The sequence below is a fragment of the Chelonia mydas genome, chromosome 2 (assembly GCF_015237465.2).
Source record: "Chelonia mydas isolate rCheMyd1 chromosome 2, rCheMyd1.pri.v2, whole genome shotgun sequence".
NCBI lineage: Eukaryota > Metazoa > Chordata > Testudines > Cheloniidae > Chelonia > Chelonia mydas.
Genome location: NC_057850.1, coordinates 86,480,928 through 86,501,961, shown reverse-complemented (window position 1 = coordinate 86,501,961; position 21,034 = coordinate 86,480,928). Strand labels below are relative to the sequence as shown.

At 42.1% G+C, this 21,034-nt stretch overlaps 1 protein-coding gene across 5 annotated transcripts in view; it reads right to left on the bottom strand.

The window, feature by feature from the left end:
- NDUFV2 (NADH:ubiquinone oxidoreductase core subunit V2) overlaps positions 1-20,691 on the bottom strand; it is a 51,209-nt gene extending 30,518 nt beyond the window's left edge. For all 5 annotated transcript variants that reach the window (XR_005224367.2, XR_006288585.1, XR_006288586.1 and 2 more), the window contains exons 1-2: positions 20,536-20,691; positions 18,670-18,735 (exon numbers count right to left, since the gene is read on the bottom strand). Coding sequence is in view for 1 of the 5 variants with exons in the window: in XM_043539867.1 (XP_043395802.1) it covers positions 18,670-18,735; positions 20,536-20,577 (108 nt within the window). In the remaining 4 variants the exon portion in view is untranslated. The remainder of the gene's footprint in view (positions 1-18,669; positions 18,736-20,535) is intronic.
- Between the last annotated feature and the right edge of the window lie 343 nt (positions 20,692-21,034).

Sequence of the window (21,034 nt, the reverse complement as noted above, 5' to 3'; positions counted from 1 at the left end):
GAAAGAAACATGCAGGATCTTCAGGTTGGTAAAGTTTTTCATTTCATGCTTCTTTCTTAAGGACTGCCTATCTTCCTTCTGGACTATTCTTGCATTCTCATGTTTGAGCAAAAAAATATAGTTGTTAGTCTATGGTACTATCATTTTAGATGCAGTTGTGATAAAAAAAAACAGCTGAAGTAGGCAGATCTTCCTTTTACAATTTCACCTTTAAAGTAGTACTGAGCGTCAGTGAATGCAATGAGTAATACTAAATGAGCAGTATGGTAATGAACAACTAACTGCATTGACTTATTTTGTTTAGGAGAATCTATCCTCAAACTTCAGGATTCTGAAGACTATCCACCTTCAGATCACCATCATTTTCTATAGTTTCAGAATTATCTGCCAACGATAGTGTTTCAGTCACATCATGTATGTCACATAGCCACAGTATATCACTTGTAGCAAAAAGGAAAAAAAATTTTCATCATCCAGAAACAACCATAGATACATTTGTTATAAGAACCAGCAGATTACAAAAAGAGGTAATTGATGAAAAAATCACCTAGTTTGTTTATGCAACAAACTCTTCTTTCGGTATGACTGAGAACCCACACTTCATTAACATGGTTCAGTCATTAAGACCAGGACACAGTCCATACAACAGAGCAGATGTCACAGGCAAATTGCTGGATAAAGTGTATGAAAGAAATTGAGCAGTGTGCAAAAGGTCTAGAGGGTAAAATTATTAACCTGAGTCTTGATGGGTGGAGCAATGTCCACAATGATCCTGTTGTGACTGTCTGACAACAGAAGAAAGGAATGTCTTATTTACAGAAACAATTGGTACATTAGGAATTGCACACACAGCAGAATACTTACAAGTAGCAGCAAGAAAAGCTATAACAAACTGTGGGGAAAAAATTCAAATGTCTAGTACGCAGCTTGGTCACAGACAATGCTGCAAATGTATCCAAGATGAGAAGAAATTATTTAGAAGAGAGTCCCAAGCTAATAACATATGGTTGCAGTGCTCATTTGATCCACCTCCTAGCCAAAGTTCAGTGTTCCAGAAATAAAGGCTAATGTTGTTGAAATTGCAAAATACTTCTGTAACAATCACTTTGCAGCAGCTGCTCTGAAAAAAGTGGGAGGAACTAAGCTACCTCTCCCACAAGACGTGCGATGGAACTCAGTAGTGGACTGTTTTGAGCACTATATCAAGAACTGGCCTAATCTGATGACAGTTTGTGAACGAAAACATGAAAAAATAGATGGCACCGTCACAGCCAAAGTTCTCAACATTGGGGTTAAGAGAAATGTTGAACACATGCTGAGTACCCTGAAGCCTATTTCTGTAATCTTGAACAAAATACAGGGAAATAGCTGTTTTATTGCTGACGCTGTTGAAATTTGGAAGGAACTGAGTGAGAGCTTAAAAAGAGAACTATGCAATGACACAGTTAAATTACAAGCATTAAAAAAACGAACAGGACAAGCACCATCTCCAGATCATTTTCTCGCAATTATTCTCAATACTCAGTACCAGGGTCAAACCTGAACTGCTGAAGAAGAGGAGCTGGCTATGACATGGACATCCAGCAATCATCCCTCCATAATGTCAACTATAATAAACTTCAGAGCTAAGGGTGAACCATTCAAGAAATATATATTTGCTGGTGATGGTTAAAGAAAGTCACACCAGCCATATAAATAAGAAGAACACAAAGAAAGAAGTGGGGTCGCTAAACACTGAGGATGGAGTGGAGGTTAAGGATAATCTAGGCATGGCCCAATATCTAAACAAATACTTTGCCTCAGTCTTTAATGAGGAGCTTAGGGATAATGGTAGGATGACAAATAGGAAGGAGGATATGGAGGTAGATATTACCACATCCGAGGTAGAAGCCAAACTTGAACAGCTTAATGGGACTAAATTGCGGGGGCCCAGATAATCTTCATCCAAGAATATTAAAGGAACTGGCACAAGAAATTGCAAGCCCATTAGCAAAAAATTTTTAATGAATCTATAAACTCAGGGGTTGTACCGTATGTCTGGAGAATTGCTAACATAGTTCCTATTTTTAAGAAAGGGAAAAAAAAGTGATCCGGGCAATTACAGGCCTGTTAGTTTGACATCTGTAGTATGCAAGGTCTTGGAAAAAAATCTGAAGGAGAAAGTAGTTAAGGACATTGAGGTCAATGGTAATTGGGACAAAATACAAGATGGTTTTACAAAAGGTAGATCATGCCAAACCAACCTGATCTTCTTTGAGAAGGTAACAGATTTTTTTAGACAAAGGAAATGCAGTGGATCTAATTTACCTCGATTTCAGTAAGGCATTTGATACTGTTTCACATAGGGAATTATTAGTTAAATTGGAAAAGATGGGGATCTATATGAAAATAGAAAGGTGGATAAGGAACTGGTAAAAGGGGAGACTACAATGGGTCACACTGAAAGGTGAACTGTCAGCTGGAAGGAGGTTACTAGTGGAGTTCCCCAGGGATCGGTGGGGGCAAAAGACATATCTGGCTTCAAGACTAAGCTTGATAAGTTTATGGAAGGGATAGGATATGATGGGATAGCCTAATTTTGGCAATTAATTGATTATCAACTATTAGCGGTAGATATGCCCAATGGCCTGTGATGGGATGTCAGATGGGGTGGGATCTGAGTTACTACAGAGAATTCTTTCCTGGGTGTCCAGCTAGTGAGTCTTGCCCACATGCTCAGGGTTTAGCTGACTTCCATATTTGGGGATGGGAAGGAATTTTCCTCCAGGGCAGATTGGCAGAGGCCCTGGGGGTTTTTTGCCTCTCTCTGCAGCGTGGGGCATGGGTTACTTGCTGGTGGATTCTCTGCACCCTGAAGTCTTTAAACCACGATTTGAGGACTTCAATAGCTCAGACATAGGTTAGAGGTTTGTTACAGGAGTGGGTGGGTGAGATTCTGTGGCCTGCGTTGTACAGGAGGTCAGACTAGATGATCATAATGGTCCCTTCTGACCTTAAAGTCTATGATTCTATCACTTAAGCACTTGTATTCAGAGACTGTTGAAGTGATAATCTCACTTTTAATCTTTAATCTTCTGCCGGTATAGAAAGAATATTTTCTTCCTTTGGACTAATTCATTCCAAATTGAGAAATCGTTTGGGACCTGAAAAAGCAGGAAAGCTTGTTTTTCTTTTCCAGATTATGAACAAACAGGAAAATGAAGGTGAAAGACAACTGAGTTAGCAGTAGGAGCCAATATTTTAAGTTTCTCATGTTGAGCTGGCTGACAGTCTATTTAATTTTTTTTTTTTTTAATATATTTCATTTAACTATTTTAGTTAACAAAATAACAAACCTGAATTTAAAAAACCTCAATGTTTAACTAAATTCCAAAATTCATATGCTTGTTTTTAAAAATATTATATATTTGCTGTTGAATAAAAAAATCCAGAATGCATAACATTGCTGTTTTAGTTAAATAAAACAATTTAAATGTCTGTCTGGTGATGTTCTCCTCCTAATACAACATGGCAAGAAAATCCTCCAAATATTAACGATTAACCTGTTGGCGATATTTATGAAGTCATTGGGAGGTGAACTATTTCCTTCAATTACCTTTGGTAAATGAAATAACCAATCATTGATTTTCTGAGATAGCTGTAAAACTAAATTTGACAAGTTTTCAAAATAAATCACTTTAAAAAAGTATAGTGTGTACCGCCTAAAAATGAAATTTACATCTGAGTTGTGAAGAATATATATTAAGGTTATAACAACCAACAAGAATGCACTTTTATGTAGAAATCCACAATTAAATAGAGTCTTCCTGACTAGTGATTTAAATCAAATCCACCCTGACCCCGAACAAGGGGTGGTAGCTTTATCGCCGATAAAGCGCTGTCTATACTGGCACTTTTCAGTGCTAAAACTTTTGTCGCTCAGGCTCCCCCCCCCGCCTCCACACCCCTGAACAACTAAAGTTTTAGCGCTGAAAGTGCAGCGTAGACACAGCCTAAGACCATGATTTTTAGTCTCTAGCAAAGATATGAATGTAAGCTCCCAGGCTCGTCTTTTGAAAGCGTTGTGCAGGTTTCCTTTGAGGAGGAGAACCGATAGGTCAGATACAAAGTGATGGGTCTGAGAAAAGGATTTGCCCACAGGTGATAGGGTGTTTATGTTTTTATCATTTTCCAGTGCAAGTTCATATGAGAGCACAGTGATTGTCAGGGCTCACCCACATAGTTGTTATTGGGGCATTTAGTGAACTGGATTAGGTACACCACATATGATAGACATGTAGAACCCATTAATCTCAGAAGCTTTGTTGTGGGGTGGTGTTTATCATTGTAGCAGAGGAGATATGTCTGCAGGTTTTGTTCTTCTGGCAGGGTATGGTGCTGCTTTGAGTTGCTGTGTCCTGCTCTGTGGGAAGCTTGCTTCTGATGAACTTAGAAAGGTTGGGGGGTTGTTTGAATGCCAGAAGAGGGGGTTCAGAAAAGATTTCTTTCAGGATGGGGAACTCATCAAGTATGGATTATAGTCTGATGATACCCCATATGGGTTCCAGTGTGCGGTGATAGTTTACAACTAGGGGTATGTGATCCAAGGGGATTCTATTTCTGTATTGAAGCAGCTTCTCTTGGGGCATTTGGATGGCTCGTTCTGTGATGTGACCTACTTCTCTGGTGGAATGTCCTTGTTTGGTGAATGTGTGTTAAGGTGTATATCCTTAGGTTATCCTAAGGGTTAAGTGTGTTAAGGTATATATCCCAGACTTTCTCCTCAGAGAATATTCTGTGGCATGAGAGTGCCTAACTGTAGATAACAGATTTCTTAGTGTGTTTGGGGAATTTACTGGATCTGTGAAGGTAGGTGTGGTGATCTGTGCATTTCTTGTATATAGTTGTCCATAAGGTTCCACTGTTGAACCCGATGCAGCCCCCAAGCCAAAAAGCTTGCCTGCCCCTGATGTAGAAGGTCCCTGGTGTGGGTTTGTGGGGGAGGAGTTAGTAGAGGTTCTCTTGGAGTCATTTAGGACAGATTTGATGATTTCCTTAAATTCCTGTGTAAACTGCGGTGTGGGATCTTCACTGATTTCTTTCAGTAGGTTGTATCAGAATTGTCAGAGTTTCTAACAGACCAAACTCCAATTTAGCTACTTCGAAGGTTTCACATAGGGCTGTCAAGCGATTAAAAAAATTAATCACGACTAATCATGATGTTAAATAATGGAATACCATTTATTTAAATATTTCTGGATGTTTTCTACATTTTCAAATATATTGATTTCAATTACAACACATTACAATGTGTATAGTGCTCATTTTTATTACAAATATTTGTACTGTAAAAAAACAAAAACAGTATTTTTCAATTCACCTAATACAAGTACTGTAGCACAAACCCCTTTTTATATAAAAGTTGAACTTTAATGTAGAATTATGTACAAAAAATAACTGCATTCAAAAATAAAACAAACAATGTAAAACTTTAAAGCCTGCAAGTCCACTCAGTCCTACTTGTTCAGCCAATTGCTCAGACAAACAAATCTGTTTACATTTGCAGGAGATCATGCTTCCTGCTTCTTGTTTAAAATGTCACCTGAAAGTTAGAACAGGCATTCTCACAGCATTGTTGTAGCTGGTGTCGCAAGATATTTACATTCCAGATGCGCTAAAGCAGTGGTCTTCAACCTTCTTATGTACAAGATCACTTTTTGAATTTAAGTGCAACCCAGGATCTAACCCGCCCCTTCCCCGAGGTCCCATCCCAAACACTCCATCCCCCTGCCCCCCCATCACTCGCTCTCCCCTACCCTCACTCATTTTCACTGGGCTGGGGCAGGGAGTTGAGGTTTGGAAGGGTATTTGGGCTCTGAGCTTGGGCCAAGGGGTTTGGAGTGTGGAAGGGGGCTGCAGGCTGAGCCTGGGGCAGGGGGTTCGGGTGCAGGAGAGGGTGTGGGGTGCGAGCTCTGGGAGGTACTTTGGGTGCAGGAGGGGACTCCGAGCTGGGGCAGAAGTGCAGAAGGGGTTACAGAGTGGTGGCTCCAGCAGGGGGCTCAGGGCTGGGGTTCGGGCTCCTGCCGGGCGGCACTTACCTTGGGCAGCTCCCAGTCGGTGGCACAGTGGGGCTAAGACAGGCTCCCTGCCTGCCCCGCACCACACCACTCCCGAAAGCAGCCAATACGCCCCGGCGCCCCTTGGGGGTGGGGGGGAAAGAGGGGAGAGAAGACCTTGGCTCCACACGCTGCTCCTGCCTGCACATGCTGCCCCCGTAGCTCCCACTGGCCGCAGTTCCCCGTTCCCGGCAAATGGGAGTTGGAGGGGCAGTGCTTCCAGGCAGGAGCAGCACACGGAGACCCCTGCTCCCCACCCACCCCACCCCCCCAGATGCTGTGAGGGTGTGGGGCTGAGGCAGGCAGGGAGCTTGCCTTAGCCCCGCTGGACTTTTAGCAGCCGGAGATTGCAATCGACTGGCAGAGGCTCCAGGATTGGGCGATCTACAGGTTGGTGACCACTGCACTGAAGAGGTCCCTTCATGCTTCAACCACTATTCCAGAGGACATGCGTCCATGCTGATGACAGGCTCTGCTCAATAACGATCCAAAGCAGAGCAGACTGATGCATGTTCATTTTCATCATCATGAGTCAGATGCCACCAGCAGACGGTTTATTGTCTTTTTTGGTGGTTCGGGTTCTGTAGTTTCCGCACCAGAGTGTCGCTCTTTTAAGACTTCTGAAAGCATGCTCCACACCTCATCCCTTTCAGATTTTGGAAAGGGCCTCTGATTCTTAAACCTTGGGTCAAGTGCCGTAGCTATCTTTAGAAATCTCACACTGGTACCTTCTTTGCGTTTTGTCAAATCTACAGTATAAATGTTCTTAAAATGAACAATATGTGCTGGGTCATCATCCAAGACTGCTATAACATGAAATATATGGTATAATACAGGTAAAGCAGAGCAGGAGACCTACAATTCTCTGCCAAGGAGTTCAGTCACAAATTTAATTAATACATTTTTTTTTTAAATGATCATCATCAGCATGGAAGCATGTTCTCTGGAATGGTGGCTGAAGCATGAACAGGAATATGAACGTTTAGCATATCTGGCATGTAAATACCTTGCATGCTGGCTACAAAAGTGCCATGCAAATGCTGGTTTTCACTTTCAGGTGACATTGTAAATAAGAAGCAGGCAGCATTATCTCTAGGGTCCTACCAAATTCATGGCCTTGAAAAACACATCACAGACCAAGAAATCTGGTCTCCCTCTGTGAAATCTGATATTTTGTGGGCTTTTCCCTATACTATACAGATTTCCTGGAGGAGACCAGTATCTCTCAAACTGGGGGGTCCTGATCCAAAAGGGAGTCGCGCGGGGGTCACAAGGTTATTTTAGGAAGTCACATGATTGCCACCAATGTTCCCTCTAATTTTTTCGATTCCATGTGCAGAATACACTTTCTTATGTGCACCAAGGTAAGTGTGGATGTGCACCACCAGTAGAAACAAAAAACCTAGATATAATATATATATTTTTTAAAAGTTACCATAGGGATAATTACTCCATCTAGGACAGGTTAGGCATTTTAGAACTCACTACTCAAATAATTAAATTAAAGTGTAAGAGAAATAAAAATTATGAAATGCATAGACTAGTCAAAACACTAAAATAACACACTTTGAAAGAATAGAATTACAGAGAATATATGTGCATTGAATGAAGTAACAACACCACCACCACAAGTATAAGTGTGTGAGTGTGAGAGAGAGTGTGCTGGCTGCTGGGGAAATTTCTGAGACGCACTGTGCGCTGTCTCTTTAAGGCACTCACTGAAAGCTCTCCTGCTCTGTCCTGACTCTGAGCCCTGTCTCCGCTGCCCCTGCTCTGCAGAGATGCGGTACATGGGCGGTGGGGGGCGCGGAAAGAGAGAGACTGTGAGTTGGCTGCTGGGGAAGTCTCAGAGACAGCGAGCTTTTTTTTTTTTTTTTTAAAGAAAAAGACAAAGACTCTCACCGTCCAGAGGCTGGAGTCTTCAGACCTCAGGACAGAAGCAGCTGCGAGTCCTGAGCCAGAGAGCTCTGTGCTTTGCAGAGATGGGGTACAGGGGCAGGGGACACCCTGACATCAGCATCCTCCTCCCCCACTCTGCACAGCCAGCAGGAGGGTCGCAGGAACAGCTGCAGGAGCAACGTGGCTGCAAAGTAGCGGGGGGAGGGGCACCTGAACACACGCTGCTAGATGCGACACAGCTGTGTGTCACTTGCCTTACTTCTGCACCACTCCTGGCAGCGGCTCTGCCTTCAGAGCTGGGCTTCCACCCAGCAGCTACTCCTCTACAGCTGCCCAGCTCTGAAGGCAGCACCGCCGCCAGTAGCAGAGCAGAAATAAGGGTAGTAGTACCACAACACCACCCCCAATAACCTTGTGACACCCCCCCCCAATCCTTTTTGGGCCAGGACCCCTACAATTACAACACCGTTAAATTGACCAAAATGGACCATGAATTTGGTAGGGCCCTAATTATCTCCCATAAATGGGAACAAACCTGTTTCTCTTTGCAATTGGCTGAACAAGAAGTAGGCCTTAGTGGACTTGTAGGCTCTGAAGTTTTACATTGTTTTATTTTTGAGTGCAGTTTATATAACAAAAACAAAAATCTACATTTGTAAGTTGCACTTTCACGATAAAGAGAGTGCACTACAGTACTTGTATGACGTGAATTGAAAAGTACTATTTCTTTTGTTTAGCATTTTTACAGTGCAAATATTTGTAATCAAAAATAATATAAAGTGAGCACTGTACACTTTGTATTCTGTGTTGTAATTGAAACCAATATATTTGAAAATGTAGAAAAGGATCCAAAATATTTAATAAATTTCAATTGGCACTATTGTTTAAGAGCACAATTAAATCTGCCATTAATCGAGATTAATTTTTTAAATCATGATTAATTTTTTCAGTTAATCATGTGAGTTAACTGCGATTAAAATTGAAAGCTTTAGTTTTGCATTTTCTGGTGTTTGTGAGGAGACAGACTTAGGTTCTTGTTCCAACAAGATTAATATGAATGTTTTGGTTAGTGCTATATTGTTTTTTCCAGAACACTGACTGGTCTCTTTGAGAGCTTCTCATTGAGTATCAGGAGCGGTTTCTTTCTTGTTTTGTTGAAATATGCATTTGATTTCAGAGATAGGGAAATGACTAAAAGGGTAATTCACCACGCATCTGAAAGACCCATTTATGTTTCACATAATGCTCTCTGATCTTCTCTTCACTTAGAGCCTGATCTAAAACCTACTGAAGTCAGGGGTGTCTTTCGATTGACATCACTGGGCTTTGAATCAGTCCTTGAAGGGTACCTTGGAAGATTAAGATCTGGATTTATGGTCCGTTGAAATCCCACCCATAATAGCGAGCAAATTTAGAAGTGGGGCCATCTGGACGCCAGTGTGCAGGAAACAGGAACTGGCAGCATGTAGTGGCATGTAAGACTGAGTTTTTCCTCCCATATATGAATTCATATCCAGAATATCCCAACAGAACCAGCCATCCCCATGGGAGTACCACATTCACATACTCAGACCCACAACTGATTTAGCCATTTTACAGTGTCTCCTTGCATAGTCTGTAGTCTCCTTATTTAAACACACGTCCACAGAAAAATTACTTTTGCTAAATACCATGGAGACTACTTCCCCATTCAAAGTGCTACATATATAAATGCTAAAATTAACAAAACTAGTGCTCTCGAAGTGCATGTTAATAGTATGTGCTCCTACTTCAATTCCAAATTATGTAACCCCCAACTGGAATATACTTATTTGTTGTAAATTCTATTTTCAACTCGGCAGGACATAGCATAATACATGCACTACTGTAACGGAGGATTTTCCTGAATTTGGGAAATTCCATCTTTGGATTTTAAGATTAGATGTCAAATACACAGAAAAATAAGAGAAGTTATAAATGACAGTAGATTTCCGCTGGTCAGTGTAAAGATTTGGAGGGTGGGGGAGGGCCAAGGTTACACACTAGAATACCAAAGGAAAATTACCTGAAGAGAAAGAAGCGACTTTGTACAAGCATATGGATGGGCTCCGAATTACAGAAAGAGGATCCTTTTATTGTTCTTGGAAGCTTCTTCACAGAGTTCTTTACATAGCAATCTTATGTCATTTCTAATAGGCACACCAGACATATGCCACACATCCTGGATCTATTTCTAGATCTTTGTTTTTCATCCTAAAATTTCAGTTCTTTCATCTGTGTTTTATTTTAGGATTTTAGCCTGCTGTTTGCTTGCTTTGTTTGCCTGTTGTGCTTCTCTGACTCAGTTATCCTTGTTAATATGTTCTTAATTTCTGTTTGCAAAAAAAAGTCAGATTGATTTATAAAACCTCCATCTCTATTTGGATTACAGCTGTTATTTCTTATGTATCTGTCTGCTTGAAGAATCTCAAGTGTGGGGGAGGGGGGAAATAATAAATGAGGATTGTATCTGCTGCCACAATCTCAGCACAGTTCTGTGCTGCAGAGCTCTGAGTGGTTACATTAGAAGCTGTACAGCAAGTTAAAGCTAAAAATTTCCATTTGGTGGCTTCTTAGCACACGCGCCTATTGATGTTCGTTTGAGTGACTAAGAGGAAGAGTTTGTGTAGAGTTTGAGGGAATTTTCACCAAGATCTTGTAGAGTTCCAGTCACACAGCTGTGCAGGATCGGTTTCTCTCATGGTCTCTAATCTCTTCTATTTCATAGAAATTAACATCTATCTTGGACGTACACTAGCTCATTTTATCCCTGAACAATAAAGGCTCATTTATGCCTTTTCCTAGGCAGAGAATACTGGAGAGCAAGAGAAGATTCAATTGCTGAAGCATCAGTGCCTGGAGGCAATTATGCCTGAGTGCTGGAGGGAGCATATTAGGAAGTGCCCCTTGCTACACTTGTTGAACAAGCGCAGCCAGAGTTTCTTGAGTACAGCTATGCAGGTGTGTGGGCGGGGTAGGGTCATGCTTCACTCAGACACATCCTTTCTGTTTGTGTAATCAGTTCCACTGTTTCCTCTGTATAGCCAGTGTGACATTTTGTACCTCAAAATAGCACCCTGGAACTCCCATATTCACCACCGTGGTACGATTATGAATTGTTTTGTACAATGCATGCCTTGTGAGGTACCATTTAAAAAGTCTTGATCTGTTGAAAATTACTATCTTGTTGAATTGTATGTATTATCATTGTATGTGAAGTTATGAAGTATTGTTATGTTTGTTACTGAAATATGTGGTAAGTGGGAAATGCCCACAACAAGCCTTTCAGTGGCAACAAAGGAGCAACTAACACAGACAAGACAGATTTACATCAAGACCAGCCAGACGTGTTGATGGCCCATCAAGAAGAATCCACTCTCCCAGAGACTCCTCAGAGAGTGCACATATGGGCTACCTAACCCCCATGTCACAGGAAGGATCTTAGAGAGTTTTGCACCCCAGACTACTTTTAGCCAATTTTAAAAAAAGGAGTATGTTTTAAGTTGGTCATGTCCCTTTTAAGTTCTCAAAATGGTTCTGCAGGCCAAGGAATGCAAATAAAGCACTTTCCTTCATCACATACACACTGCATGTGTATACTGACATGCCAGCCTAGCGAGGAGGGCTTTAGACTAGGTTCAAAAGAGGCAGGTAACAAAAGCCCCAGGTAGGTATAAAAAAAGGTGACCTCAATACTGAGCCAGTTATTAAGAGAGGGGAATAGAAAATTACAATTGGCTCTTAGGAGCAACAAGATAGAAAATGGTGGGGGAAATCTGCTCTATATTTCAGAAATCTACATACAAATGCATGGAGTACAGGGAATAAACAGGAAGAACTGGATGTATTACTCCTTTAGCTAAATTATGACTAAACTGCCATCACGGAGACCTAATGGGATAAATCTCATGATTGGAATATTGGTATAAAAGGGTATAGCTTGTTCAGGAAGGACTGGCAGGGGAAAAAACAGAGAAGGCGTTACATTATACATCAAGATTACGTACACTTGTTCTAGAGTCCAAAAGAAGATGAGAGGCAGACTAATTGAGTATGCCTGGACGAAAATTAAAATGGGGGGTGAAAACAGACCCCCCTCCCCCATGACATTGCCCCTACTACATACCACTGAACCAGGAAGATGCGGACAAGGCATTTCTAGAACAAATAAATATCCAAAACACAAAACCTGGTAGTAGTAGGGGACTTTAACTACCCGAACATCTATTGGAAAAGTAACATGGCAAAACACAAAATGTCAAATAAGTCTTGGACTGTACTAGGGACAACTTTTTGTGTCAGAAGGTGGAGGAATTAATCAAGGGGACAGCCATAATAGACTTGATTCTGACTACCAGGGAGGAATTGGTTGTGAATCTGAAGATTGATGGCAAGTTGACTGAAGGTGATCATGAAATTATACATTTCACAATTTTAAGGAAAGAAAGGAATGAGAGCAGTAGAATAAGGACAATGGACTTTTAAAGAAGCAGATTTTAAACAAGCTCAGGGAACTACTCGGTAAGGTCACATGGGATGAAAATCTAAAGTAAAAAGGAGGAGTTCAGGAGAACGGGCAGTTTCTCAAAGAAACAATATTAGAAGTGCAAACAGAACCATGGCCCTCTGAACAATGAGTCCACACTATCTTCTACAAGCTATTTGCCTGCAACTCCCCAACATGTTGTCATCCTTTACCTATATCCCAAGCTCTGAAGCTCAAACAGCTGGATCTGTGCAAGAGGTTAACAGGCAACCAGAACATCCAAACATCATTCTCTTCCTGCTCAGTCCAAACAACAAACATACATGTACTAACAAGAAAAGGAGTACTTGTGGCACCTTAGAGACTAACCAGTTTATTTGAGCATGAGCTTTCGTGAGCTACAGCTCACTTCATCGCATCCGATGAAGTGAGCTGTAGCTCACGAAAGCTCATGCGCAAATAAACTGGTTAGTCTCTAAGGTGCCACAAGTACTCCTTTTCTTTTTACGAATACAGACTAACACGGCTGTTACTCTGAAACCTGTCACATGTACTAACAGTAACTCAAATCCAATTGTAGCTATACCAACCTCGCCCCAACATCTACTATGCCACCCGCCATTTCCCTTGCAGCACAAGCACCACATGTAGCCCCCTCAAATTCAGCAGCAGCAAGACCCAAGAAAAGTCTCTCTTTCACAAGGGAACAAGCGTATGCACCACAGAAAATGTTGAAGACTGTAAGGTTACCAGGCCAGAAAAGGCGCTTATATCTGGGTTCCTGGCAGGACCCAGAGAGAATCCTTGCCAAGAGCAAGATGACATCATTCAGATTAAATTTAGTGAGCATACAGAAGTTCCACCAAAAGTCAATGGCACTGGACGCATCATCTTGTTAGTGGATACAGTGTTTGAAATGAACTGTACTACTGGACAGTGGACCCAGCTCAAGTAGTACAAAACTATACCTGATGTTTCCTAAAAGATTCAGTAGCAACAAACTGTGGACCAAATCAAGCATAGAATCAGGTAGCACATATAGTGTGTCTCAACTGTTCAAAATGGCATTCATGTGTCAGTTTCTTTACTTTCCAGAACACAAATTGTGGCTATCCAAACTAACTGGGTTTAGGTGACTGCAACAAGAAGATGGTGCCAAACTGACAAAGATCTTTTTAAAATAAAATAAAATAAAATAAAAATAAGGGGAAAAAGAGTTAACATTTGTTCTGTGATTCAATATGCCAGAAATAAAGACTACAACTGAAAGTTTGCTTCCCAGGTTGGGAGCAGTTTAATTCCAAGCACCGGGGGAAAAGGACAATTGTAGAATCACAGTTTACCATTAAACAAAGGCATAGATTTTATTGCAGAAATATTTACATTGACTATATGGGTTTAGTTTAAACATGGACACTTGCATACTACAATATTTGCAGTTATTCCCATAATTTGATTTCAGTAAATCTAACTACTGCAGGTGGTAGATGTCCAGCATTTAATAGCATCCACACTATATTTAGCTTGTCTTTGCCAGGGTCACAGGGGGATTTGAGAAGCTTTGTTAACTCTACTGTACTGGAGGGGGAGGGGGAGGGGGCAAACTATCCCGACACAAAAGAAAGGTAGAAATACTAGTAAGAGTAGCTCTTTAATGACTTGAAAATCAAAAAGGAATCACTACAAAAGAACAGCACAAGTATACAGGGACAAAATCAGAAGGCTAAAGCACAGAATGAGTTACAACTAAAAGGGACAAAAAAAGGCAATAAGAAGAGGTTCTGTAAATACATTAGAAGCTAGAGAAAGATGAAGGAAAGTGTAGACCCTCTATTTATCAGGGAAGGAAAGCTAATAATGGACAACTCAAAAAGGCTGACATGTTTAATGCCTATTTCGTTTCAGGCCTCACTAAAAAGGTTAATTGTAATCACATACCTACCACAATATTAACATTAACAATAAGGGGGAAAAGGAAAACAAGCCAAGATATGCAAAGAACAGGTTAAAGAATATTTAGATAAGTTAGATGTATTCAAATCAGCAGCACCTGATGAAATGTACCCTCAGGTATTTAAGGAACTAGCTAAAACTATCAGAACTGTTAGCAATTATCTTTGAGAACTCATGAAGGACCAGTGAGATCCCAGAGGACTGGAAAAGGGCAAACATTGTACCTATCTTTAAAAAGTGGGGGAAAGAGGATCCAGGGAATTATGGATCAGTAAGCCTAACTTTGATACCTGGAAAGATACTGGCAATCAATTTGTAAGCACCTAGAGGATAACAGGGTTATAAGAAATAGCCAACGGGAAGCAGCGCGGGCCAAGGGATGTGCTGGCTGCCCTTCCTCCAGTCCCCATTGGCCTGGAGCAATTAACCGCGGCCAGTAGAAGCCACGATGGGCCGAACCTGCAGACGCGGCAGGTAAACAAACCGGCCCGGCCCACCAGGGGCTTTTCCTGAACAAGCGGCGGCACTAGATTGAGAACCACTGGTCTAGATGAAATTACAAAAAAATGGTTGAAAGACCGTACTCAAAGAGTAATTATCAGTGGTTCACTGTTACACTGGGACATATCCCCATGGGATTCTCAGGGGTCAATTCTGGGTCCAATACTATTCAGTTGTTTCATTAACGACTCGGTAAAGGAGTGGAGAGTATGCTTATAAAATCTGTGGATGACACCAAGCTCAGAGGGATTGCAAACATCTTGGAAAACAAGATTCGAATTCAAAACAACTTTGACAAATTGGAGAATTGGTCTGAAATGAACAAGATGAAATTCAATAGACAAGTCCTCAGTACTTCACTCAGGAAGGGAAAAAAAAAAAAATCTACAAAATGGGGAATAACTGCTAGCTGGTTGCACTGCTGAAAACAATCTGAGAGTCATAATCACAAATTAAAAATGAATCAACAATGAGATGCCATTGCGAAAAAGCTAATATTCTGGGGTGTATTAACATGAGTGTCATATGTGAGTCACAGGAGATAACTGTCCCACTCTATTTGGCACTAATGATGCCTCAGCCAGAGTACAGTGTCCAATTCTGGGCACCACACTTCTGGAAAGATGGGGACAAACTTCAGAGTCTCTAAAGGCAACTAAAACGATGCAAGGTTTAGAAAACCTGACCTATGAGGAAAGGCTAAAAAACTGTGCATGTTTAGTCTTGAGAAAAGACGACGGAGGTGGGACCGTCTTCAAATATGTTAAGGACTGTTTATAAAAAGGATCGTGATGAACTGCTCTCCATGTCCACTGAAGACAGGACAAGTAGTAATGGGCTTAATCTGCAGCAAAGGAGATTGAGGTTAGAGATTAGGGAAAAATACTAAACATAAGGATAGTTAAGCACTAGAATAGGCTTCGAAGGGAGGTTGTGGAATCCCCAGCGTTGAAGGTTTTTAAAACAGGTTAGACAAACACCTATCAAGGATGGTCTAGATCTACTTGGTCCTGCCTCCACACAGGGAGGCTGGACAGGACGACCTCTGAAGTTCCCTTCCAACCCTACATTTCTGTGATTCTAGGTACTTGGAATGTGACAACAAGTACAATATAAGCAAGAAAAATCTAAACAAACATACATGTGAAAAGAGAAAGCAAACCATTTACACTGAAACTGGCATCAAAACAGAACCACCACACTGGAAGGAAAGTTAGTGTTGCTACACAGTAAATCCCCTTCAGCTCCAAGCAGGCTGTATTGACCTTCAACACCACAAAGCAAACGGCAAGAAAGAAGATTGAGACTAGTGATACTCCAAGAACATTACTTAAAATTGTGTACGGTTTTCTCTGTACAAACCAGGCAGTCAATAAGACATCCACCTTCTGATAGTATTAAAACACCCAATATTGCTTAAAGAACTCAAAAAAGTTTAGCCTCAAACCAGTCAGAGCAATTGACCAATTATCTATTACAGAGGTCTCAAATTGTGGTCCACGGACCACAAGTGGTCCACGAGCTTCATTCAGCTGGTCCGCGGACAGTTCCCTCTAAGGTGCGCACCTGGGCGGCCACACACGAGAGAATAAAGGGCCACTCACATAATTGTGGAACTGCACAGGCGTGGCTCCACGAATTAGGTGCCTGCACGCTGGAGAAGATGCACATGTAAGGTGAGGTGGTGGCCTTGGGGAAATAAAGGGAAGGTAGGAGGGGGCGGTGGGATGACAAGAGAGGGTGGGGGGAATGTGGGACATGCAGGGCTGCAGCGACCAGAGAAAGAGGCGACTTTCTCCAGCTCCAGGGCTACAGCTGCTTGGGAGAGACGCCCCTCCTTCCCAGGCCTAGCTCAGGGGCTGCCGCTGCGGTGGAGACAGGCCATATCCATTGCATTAGAAAGGTAAGACTACTGATATTAAAATATGAGTTGTGTGCTTTTATTTGTAGAACAAAAAACCATTAATTATTAAGGTTTTTATTTTTTTAATACAGTGCTTTTATCCAAAGCGCTTTACAATAGTTAGCTAACAGTACAAACATTTGGAACGATCATTAAGCAGTCCGCCGAGACCCTCAGCAATTTTCAAGTGGTCCATGAAAAAAAAGTTTGACAACCACTGATCTAGTAGATATGCTCCCAATTTGTCCTTAAATATCCCATCAGTGATTTTCAATCTTTTTTCCATTTGCAGACCTCTAAAAAATTTCAAATGGAGATACAGACCTCTTTGGAAATCTTATACATAGTCTGCAGACCCTCAGGGGTCCATGGTCCATAGGCTGAAAACCACTGCTCTATGTTAATTAATGCCTGAAAGTTATAGCTAAAAAAGCCATTGCGTAACTGAGGCAAACAAGTAGATAAAATTGTATCCAAAATTCAAAGCTACTGTGAAGAAAAAGGAGCATTAAAGGACAGCAAATATCAAACAACTAATAAGATACAGTACCCCAGGTTGCTATAAATTAAATTCAAATGGTGAAAAAGGTCTTGAGGATGACTTTTTTGTTAAATTCTCCAAGCCTATTGGCTCCACACCATAAGCCTTAGCATCCATGAAATTGTCCTCAGAACCTACCGTGTGTGCCAGGAAACAGGGGAGCTTGTAGCTGGTTTTGGCAACTTATCTCCCTGGCTTCCCAGGCCTTCAGCTGCTGACCTGTTCTTGAGGATGCCTAGCCTCTCCCCTCCCCCTCTTTGGAGATCAGCTCTCACTCCCTAAGTCTCCAACCCCTTCCTGCCTCACTTCATGGAAAAGTGCAGAGGGCACGAACTGTAATCCAATTAACTCTCCCTTCAGGGAAAAGCTGCAGAGGAAGAGAACTGCAGGGAGACAAAACAAAATTTTGGGTGCCTGGCTGCAGCAAAAGGTGAAGTCTGTGGCAGAAGTGCTGAATTCCACTGCATCTTGAAAAAAAATGCCAATTGTGCAGCTACGTAACTACAGAGTTCACAAGGCCATGAATGACAGGAATAGGACAGATCACACCTCTCACAGTAGTTCTCTTCAGATTCAGGCAGATGCCATTGATTCGTGTACCCCAGTTCACATTTTAGATTCTTGCAACTATAATTACAACTATTTATATTTGTATTGCATTTGCAACTAAAGTCCCCAGTCATGGATCAGGGCCTTATTGTACTGGGAACCACACAAACATGGGCTAGAAACATTTTTAAAATTAAAGGTCAAATTCTGGAGCTCAGCTCAGTGGCAAAGTGAATTCTGTGGCAAATTCAGTAGTAGTGGAATCAATGACTACACAGGGCCATGCATAAAACCTTCCCTCTCAAGGAAATCCTAATGTTCAGAGCAAAATTAACTATTCTCCAAAACCTCTTTAGAAAATAGCTGAATTGTTTTTGTTTAAAACTTTAACAGTGAAAGTTTGGTAAAGTTATAACCAAATGAAAACAGAGGCTTATGAAGTCAAGCATTAAGTAACCTCATTTAAGGATTTAAAAAGCTGTGGCCTCTTATATAAGATAGTGAAGGGATAGAGGGGGGTGATTGGGGGTGATTAGAGATTTTCACACACACCCCAGAGCAGGGAGCGCTACTGAAAAATAAGTTTCCTTTTAAGTTTCTACTAAGGTCTGGAAGAACAATTTTTGCCAATCAAAAGTGAATAAAAACCATACTTCACCCAACCCACAACTTCAATTTATTCATTCATTCATTCATGTTTTCAGTATCTAGAAAAATTTCTTACCACAAACAAGGCTCCTCCACCTCCACTGCGCACAGCTGTTTTATGCAAGTAGCGGATCTGTCTCACCTTTAAACAACATTTTTGAAGTATTAAAAACTATAGGCAAAAATTTATGTGCTTAATTGCCATACACTGCTTTCAGTAACAGTTTGATTTCTATACCAATCATAATAAAACACAACCAAAAGACCGAGTGGTTTATTATTTGACAAGGCAAAGTGGAAAATATTAAAGACCTCTCCTGATATCAGGAGTATCTTTGTATATTTAACACACCCTGCTCCCTGCAGATTGAATTAGAAAATAAACCCTGCCATCTCAAAGCCAGAATTTTACATAACTTAATATCCTCTCCTCACATGTAAGCATATATCAAACAATGTACTAAATAATTTACTGCCGCAACACATACTTTATAAATACACGTCAGCTATGTATGTTTTTAAATGTATGCATAAACTACTGTTTCAAATCTAATGCATTTAGGGAAGTCTGGAAGTCCCATTAGGTGCCTACCCACATCTTTAGGCACCGAAGTATCTTTGTAAATCTGGCCCTGTCCAAAAGATGAGGAGTACTTATGGCACCTTAGAGACTAACAAATTTATTTGAGCATAAGCTTTCGTGAGCTACAGCTCACTTCACTGGATGCATGCAGTGCACATCTGATGAAAACTACTCCTTTTCTTTTTGCGAATACAGACTAACACGGCTGCTACTCTGAAACCTGTCCAAAAGATGTATATCTTTTTCAAAAAATGAAACCTCTAAGTATCAGAGTTAGAAGTGTTAGATTAGACCTTATTTTTAATCTAACTCTTTGACTGGTACGAGAGAGACCATAGTAAGGGAATTAGAAGGATTATTAACCTATGTTTAGTCTTAGTTACAAGAGAAATGCATTGTTAGCAGCAACACTGGAAATCTATTTTTCCGAGTAGAAAAAGATCTTTTATTTTCCAAACTTTAGTCCTAATAACCCAAGATACATATCAAGTATTCATTTCCTTAAAACTAGCCTTTTCCAGTTTGAAAGTAGAGACATGAACTTTATATCTCACTGATTTTAAATAAACATATAGGGAGTCATAAATTTGGCAATGTCAAGTCTGCTGAAGATCAGAGAGAGAGAACAAAAGAGATACATCTCCCAGGTGTATGTCATGAGGGGCTAAAAAAAGACTACACACTACCTCTCATTTTTATAGCAAATGTTGATGTGTATGGAGCTATTTATTTATGGAGCCAGATGAACAGTATTCTGCCTCAAGGGATATATGAACCATAAACACAAATACAATACTCAAAAGAAAAACAAATCAACCAACGATCACTGTGGTTAGACTGGTTTCAGAGTAGCAGCCCTGTTAGTCTGTATTCGCAAAAAGAACAGGAGGACTTGTGGCACCTTAGAGACTAACCAATTTATTTGAGCATGAGCTTTCGTGAACTACAGCTCACTTCATCGGGTGCTGTAGCTCACGAACGCTTATGCTTAAATAAATCTGTTAGTCTCTAAGGTGCCACAAGTCCTCCTGTTCTTTTTGTGGTTAGACTATATCACACATGACAGAAATCATAACTAAGAAGTGTGCGCACAGCCCCATGCACCCCTCCTCCTCCTCCTCCTCCTCCTCCATACCCCCCGAGCCCCTCCCCTCGTGACTTTACTGGGGGAGGATTTCCCCCCTTTCTGCGGGGGAGGGGGGTGTGTGACATGGGCCGGGCTCCCGGGGAGCTGAAGGCCGCTGTGCCCTTGCCGGCTGCCGCGGGCCTGTCCCTACCAAGGAAGCCGTCTCTCGCCGCGGCGCCTGGAAGAAACCGGGGCGGGGGAGGGAGCAGCACCTCGGTCGCGGGTTTCCTTACCGAGTGCGCGGCGGCGGCGCGAACAGGAGCAGCGAGAAACATGGCGCCGGCCCTGCAGCCCGCAGCCCCGCTCACTACAGCCGCCACTCGGAGCCCGCGCACCTCCTCCCCTTACCGCTCCCTCCCACTGTGCCGCCGGCGTCGGCGTCAGCGCGGGAGCGCGCACGCCTCACGTTCGGGGGCCGCGCGCTGTTGCCGGCCGGGCCGGGAGAAGGAGGAAGGAGCGCGCGCTCCACGACAGCCTCGTGCGCGCGCCGGCCCCTGTCTCCAAGGGTTGGCTGGGAGCGTGGCGTGAGGGCAGCCGCTGGGGCTCAGGAGCTGTATTAACCCTCGTCGGTACCTCAGGCCCCGCGCACGGGGATGCTGGGCGACTCGCCGGCGCCGCTCTGGCGCGAAGCACCGTGCGCCCCGTGCCCAGCCCTGTACCACAAGCATTGCCCACGGGGTAGGGAGCAAGGGCAAAACACCTATTTGTTCCCCTGCACTGGCACCTCTGCTG